At 38.1% G+C, this 7,026-nt stretch overlaps 1 protein-coding gene across 1 annotated transcript; it reads left to right on the top strand.

The window, feature by feature from the left end:
- Positions 1-1,571: 1,571 nt before the first annotated feature.
- On the top strand, positions 1,572-6,893 carry psma2 (proteasome 20S subunit alpha 2). The gene is made up of 8 exons (XM_037785066.1): positions 1,572-1,711; positions 2,266-2,342; positions 2,918-3,050; positions 3,725-3,847; positions 3,980-4,061; positions 5,100-5,173; positions 5,696-5,753; positions 5,846-6,893. The coding sequence occupies exons 1-8, from the start codon at positions 1,671-1,673 to the stop codon at positions 5,960-5,962; spliced, it is 705 nt and encodes a 234-aa protein (XP_037640994.1). The 5' UTR covers positions 1,572-1,670; the 3' UTR covers positions 5,963-6,893.
- Positions 6,894-7,026: the final 133 nt, after the last annotated feature.

Here is a 7,026-nt window from a genome sequence, read left to right as displayed (position 1 = left end):
TCGACTTCTTCTTCTTCTGTTTAATTTCCAGCAGGCAAAGCAAAGAATTCAGGCGTGTTACTCTACTGCCATCTAGCGGTCAACCTTCTAAACTTCACTCTTTAGTGTGATTAAATACATTTACATTTATTCAGCAAAACATGGTGATGCTTTCCATGTGATATTACTGTGATATTCAGTAGGAACATATTGATTTTTAATTAATCTCTTTTATTTCTATTTTAAAACGTGTTTTTAAGATGTACAAAAAAAAGGTATTGTCAATAATGATATGTTTAGTAGAGAAAGGATTTAATTTTGTTTTTTTTGTATTCTTTCATTTCAGATAATTATTTGATAAAGTTGATAGCGGATGTACAAAAAAGACCCACATTCATTTAGGCTATAATTCCTCTCTTATTGTACCATTTGATTAACATCACTGTCTGGCATTATTGGTCCAAATTCAGAATGATGAATAATTAATAGAGTTAAAGGGACTATTGGTAACTTTCAGAAATGCTTCTTAGCAGCGACACCTGTGGCCGTGAAATCAACGAAAGTCAGCGTCGGGCTCGTGCTTGTGCTCGCTCTAAATGGACATGAACGAGCATCGCTCAAAACAGTGAGGCGACACACGTCAGCTAAAAGCACAATATCACTCTATATTTCAGCTGCTTGGCAGTAATGTTAGCTGACCAGACGAAGGTCTCTCCATGAATCAATGCTGATACTGTGTTTGCTTCTCCTGCCTCAGCGCAGGCTTCAGCAGCGGGGCTCCCCAGCGAAAAACTGGTCTCCCTCCGCCCGCAGCCGGAGAGAGCAGGAAGACACCGGCAACTGGTCGGTAACGAGACGGTAACGTTTCTCTCTGCGGAGCCCCGTTACTTCCCAAGACACGGGAAACCTCTGTTGGTCTGGAGGAGCTGCAGCATAGAGGTGGAGCGAGTACGCGAGAACGTGCGCGCTGTCTGAGCAGGCGAGCAAGCAGAGGAGACAGCGGCAACACGCGAGCGCGCATATGCGAGCGCGCATGTGTGCCGACGCGCTACATTTATATGCTTAGAAAGTTACAAACAGTCCCTTTAATTAAGTATTGGATTTGTTTTACACTTCCACAGTTAATCGACTGTATTTCCCCCCAAAAAAATCCGTAGTCCAGATTATGTGTAACTAATTTCAATTCTGGAAGAAGTTTTATTTTTTTTATTTATTTCAAAAATGTGTCATGGCCATACGGTCTATTATATGGAGGACCACAAGAGTCACGTAAATAGTAATAAAGCATTTAATTGATTGATAATTAATTGTAATAGTCGCCCTTTAAAATGTCAAATAATTAATTAATTTGTAATTGTGTCCATTTAATCATAGATTAATAAATACATTTGTAAACACATTTATTAATTCCTATTTTTATTGTACAATTAGTTATTAATCAATTAAATGCTTTATTACTATTTAAGTGACTCTTGTGGTCCTCCATACTATCACACTACAGACTTGATTTTATATATATATATATATATATATATATTTTAAATATTTGATATTTAGTAAATGTAAACCTAGTTTGGTTTGCAGGGCAGTGTAGATGTTTAGTCTTAGTGTTTCTAGGTGGCAGTATATTCACCCTTTAGTGGATTAGCAACCATCCAGTCAACACACAGGAGAAGAAGAAGAAGAACAAGATGGCGGAACGAGGCTACAGTTTCTCTCTCACCACATTCAGGTAAACTTTGGCAAAATTGCCATGAAATTTTAAAAAAGCATCAACTTTCAGCCTGTAGGGGTTGTTGTTGAATATTAGATTGATAAAGTGTGCGCACGGTTTCTAGTTTAGATAGGAGATGAAGGTTTAGAGGGCCGATGGAGCTGATCAGCACTGTCATCGCACTGTCCATTATAGTGAATGAATCGGCTAACGTTAGCATGAAAGCTAACGTGTTTTAAGATGAAACGGTCAAGAGACTCTTTTCTTTTAGTATCGATAAAATCAACTCGCCAAATAGTTTTATTAATGATCGTATTACTGAATAGACCGAACCAGGTCCATTTCCATGCTGACTATAGCCTTCTAGAGACTAACGTTAGCATAGTTCATGTAGCTACATTAGCTCAGATGAGACGGTGGTTTTAGCGTTTGCTTTCAGTTTCGTATTTGTTAATCGGGATACACTAAATCTGATCTTCAAACTACAGTAGCTGTTGTATTTGCATCTAGTTGAGTTGATTTCCCTCCGCCTCACACTATAGTAATGCAGCATGATGTGTTTGTTCCTGCAGCCCGTCGGGTAAACTGGTCCAGATCGAGTATGCGCTGGCAGCTGTAGCAGCCGGAGCACCCTCAGTGGGCATCAAAGGTATGGACACCTGGACATGTGTGGAGCACATTTGACTGTAGGTTTCTGAGCAAAAGTGGGCCACGGACCTTTTGAAGATTATTCAACTATTGATAAAAGATGTAACATCGTTTTGAATTCAAAAGCTTTGATTAAATGGGGACATAAAGCACATTAGTTTCATGACTGATTGTTAGCAGAGGATGCAACAAGACTCTCTGCCTGGAAAGGTCTATTCATTGCTAAAGGGTAAATTAACTCTAAGGCATGGAATGGATGCAAACCATTTCTGATGTATTGCCACTCCGTCAGAGTAGTTTCTCCTGATTTTAATGTGGAAAAACAGAGGGCAGTGGGGCACAATTTGGTTATTAAACGTTTTTTTAAATATCATACAGCATTAAAGTAATACCACGCTATAGTTTTGTGCTTCCGTCTTCAGTATGTGCTTTGTATCCAATCAATGCGCCAACCCTCCTACTGATGCAGAAACCTTAGCAGTCACCAGCATCCTTAAAGGCTATGCATGGCAATACATAGTTGATTTGGTTAGGATTTGTGAAGATGCTAATTGTGATATTGTCTTTCATTTTCAGCTTCCAATGGAGTTGTTCTGGCAACGGAGAAGAAACAAAAGTCCATTCTGTACGATGAGCAGAGCGTCCATAAAGTGGAGCCCATCACTAAACACATAGGCATGGTCTACAGCGGCATGGGGCCGGACTACAGGTGGGGATTCTTTCTGTGTTTGTAAGAAAGACAGAACGCCGGCTGCTTAGGTTTCTTTGCTAACTTTAGACAAGAAGTATCTTTCTGTGTGATGTCCAACAGCTTTTAAATGCACTATAGAGAGATAAATGTGAAGGTTGGCTGCACTTAGATTGTTCATAAGCAGCTAAAGCAACAATATTTCTACACTGATGCAGTCTATTTTTTTGTTTTAGGTTTGCAGGTTTTAACCATTTTGCAAAACATAGCATAACGTTTTTAGATTGATATTCTGCTTTCCAGACAGCTATCAATGTCTTGGGGTCTGACGTCTGAGATTTTTTGAATCAACTGCTAAAAAGCGACATCTGTAATGTAAGAAAGCAGATGGTGGAGGCTAGCTTGTACCCATGAAACCCTAAAGTAATACTTGTGAGATTTTTCTCAGGTGATTTATTTTTTTTTATTCTTTCAGTGTTGTTGAGTTAAGCTTAAAGCTAGTGCTATGCCTTGTGCACACACAAACAAAATATATATTTATGAGTTGTATTCTTCGTTGTGAGTACGGAGCATGCACAAGATTAACAAAAACAAATTCAGGACTTTGTTGGCTCTGTATGTGAGAAATCAGCCAGAGTGTGTCTGACTATTGAACCTTGTATGCACAGGTAAATGAATGAGTTGTGTCCTTGCAGGGTTCTAGTGCGACGAGCCCGGAAGTTGGCACAACAGTACTTCCTGGTTTACCAGGAGCCAATCCCCACAGGCCAGCTTGTCCAGAGAGTGGCCTCTGTAATGCAGGAGTACACACAGTCTGGGTGAGTAATACACAAAGATGCACAATACACATACTGCTTAAAGGTGATGTGTCTACATCACCTTTATATTTCACAGGTGAGACATATTCAGTCAGAATTTTTGGATGTAATCTGTGTTGTTTTTTCCTCCAGTGGAGTGCGTCCGTTTGGCGTTTCATTGCTGATAGCTGGATGGGATGAAGACCACCCCTACCTGTTCCAGTCAGACCCTTCTGTATGTTGTATTACTAACTTTTCTATTTGTTGAATAACATTTGTCTTCAATCGCTGTGCTCTTTCTACCTTAGTAATTGTTTTATTTTAATAAATCTTAGACAGCAGACTAACCCTGCCTTTCTGTAATAATACTACTACTCATTAATTCCCTTACATAAACCGATCATTTTATATTTCTGAGATGTCGGGGTGGTTATACCCTTTCTTAAATTTTTGGATTTAGTTGCAAATCCTGTCTGTTTGGAGTGTGCTCAACAATTATTCCATTATTCCAACTCTTTATAATGCTCTGAAGTGATTCCAACTCTTTATAATGCTCTGAAGTGATTCCAACTCTTTATAATACTCTGAAGTGATTCTAACTCTTTATAATACTCTATAGTGATTCTAACTCTTTTTAATACTCTGAAGTGATTCTAACTCTTTATAATACTCTGTAGTGATTCTAACTCTTTATAATACTCTGAAGTGATTCTAACTCTTTATAATACTCTATAGTGATTCTAACTCTTTTTAATACTCTGTAGTGATTCTAACTCTTTATAATACTCTGTAGTGATTCTAACTCTTTATAATGCTCTGAAGTGATTCTAACTCTTTATAATACTCTGAAGTGATTCTAACTCTTTATAATACTCTATAGTGATTCTAACTCTTTTTAATACTCTGTAGTGATTCTAACTCTTTAATACTCCGTAGTGATTCTAACTCTTTATAATACTCAAGTGATTCTAACTCTTTTTAATACTCTATAGTGATTCTAACTCTTTATAATACTCTGTAGTGATTCTAACTCTTTAATACTCCGTAGTGATTCTAACTCTTTTTAATACTCTGTAGTGATTCTAACTTTTTTTAATACTCTGTAGTGATTCTAACTCTTTATAATACTCTGAAGTGATTCTAACTCTTTATAATACTACGTAGTGATTCTAACTCTTTATAATACTTTGTAGTGATTCTAACTCTTTATAATACTTTGTAGTTATTCTAACTCTTCAGAAGGATAACTTTTATTCTTGTTTCTGACTGGCAGGGTGCATATTTTGCATGGAAAGCCACAGCCATGGGAAAGAACTACGTAAACGGCAAAACATTCCTTGAAAAAAGGTAATATTTTACAATAAAAGACATTTTTTGTTTAATGAATAGAATAAAATCATGTTGCGTACAGCAAATGTATAGATGTGTGAGCTTAGTACTTTTGATATTCAGTTGCCAATCTCCCACAATAAGTGCTCTTTATGTTTATGATGGATATCTCAAGGTCCGTGATCAAAACACAGGTGTAAAAATGCTTATTTGTCATTGTATATTTGAGAGATATAATGATTGAATTGATACAAATGACAGAATGTTTTATTTTGAATAAAGAAAACAGTGTTTTTACAGTTTGACACTTTTAATGTCAGTACAGATTGAATTGAAGCCCAGGTGTGTCTTTTATTCAACAAAAAATCCTTGACCCGGTTTTGGTCCTGGTACATTGTTTAAGAACTTCAGATAATATACAGCACACCAAGAATGCACACAGTTGAGGTGTCCGTTTCAGTGGGCTCACACTCTTACAGTTCTTCTACTTGATGCACACTTCACAGATTGCTAGATGACCACTTTGTTTTTGTTCTCCAGGTATAACAACGATCTGGAGCTTGAAGATGCCATCCACACAGCCATCTTGACATTGAAGGTATGGTGTTTGTTATATAAAAAATACCAAAGGAATGGAATCTATTTTCTTTCGTTATCAGTCATTCACACTCTCCTATCGTTGTGTTTCAGGAGAGTTTTGAGGGTCAGATGACAGAAGAGAACATCGAGGTGGGGATCTGCAACGAGGCCGGCTTCAAAAGACTCACCCCAGCGGAGGTGAAAGACTACCTGGCGGCCATTGCGTGAACACACCCTCCCTAGCGACAGGGCTCTCTGGCCACATTTCAAACAGCACAGTAGCCAACTGTTTCATGACACATTATTGTAAACCACAGTTGTTCAGGTAGAGTTTGGCCACATTGTGTTAGGGCCATACTCAAACATGAGAGGGTGCCCGCCATAACTTCACTATATTCAAAATTATTAACGTGAGCTGGCAGAATCACACAGCCTGTTTGGGGATTATGCCCAGACCTAATTTACTTAAAGTGACAATGTTTGTGTGTGTGCACGAGTCATGTCACTGCCAATCACAACTGAATTAAACTCCATCAGTGGCTGTGAGATGGCAAACAAACATGTTATCGCATAACTAATTGGCTTTATTGTCAAACACATACCCTGGGCGCTGTGAAACGTGGCAGTTGGCTGCTGTGCAAATGAAAATAAATGTGGGCTATGATGAGTGAAATCTCAAGTCTTTCATTGAATCCTTCAGTTTTCTTATTTCTCATTACTGTTGCAAAGGCATTGCTATCGGTTTACAAATCAAGCACTGTTGCTTTATGCATTTATTAAAAAATGTATTGCTTGTAACCATTGTGACAAATGGCCTCTGGTTGAACAAAAGGCAAAAACATTAAAATGGTAATGAGGCTAACAATTATTAAAGACCAGAAATTGCTTTGGTCCCTTGGGGTGGTTTACTCATCCTGAACATTGACAGTTTTTCTTTTTATTCTCCCGACTGCACTTCATTAGTATCCCTCAAACACCGGGACCGAGGATCAGCTAAAGGGAGGATGCAATGGAAGGTTTTGTGATTTATACAGTTAGGATCTGGTTTCCTGTACAGCTATTGTACACAATGTACTTTTTTTCAGGCTAGAAACAATTCTAGAGTTTGTATTTTCTCTTCTGGTATCGTCACTTATTCAAATAAAAGATGGTGAGTTGATATTGACTCTGTGTTTTGTTTGGATGTGGTAGTTTCAAGTAGTTTTGTTAGATGTACTAAAACGGGCTCTCACTACATGGTTGTTTGTACATAATGAGCGCGCGCCAGTGTGTGCAGTTTGGAGCAGAGCGCG

The sequence above is a fragment of the Sebastes umbrosus genome, chromosome 11, assembly GCF_015220745.1.
Source record: "Sebastes umbrosus isolate fSebUmb1 chromosome 11, fSebUmb1.pri, whole genome shotgun sequence".
Lineage (NCBI taxonomy): Eukaryota > Metazoa > Chordata > Actinopteri > Perciformes > Sebastidae > Sebastes > Sebastes umbrosus.
Note: the sequence above shows the minus strand (reverse complement) of the source record. Positions and strands in the feature narration are given on the sequence as shown.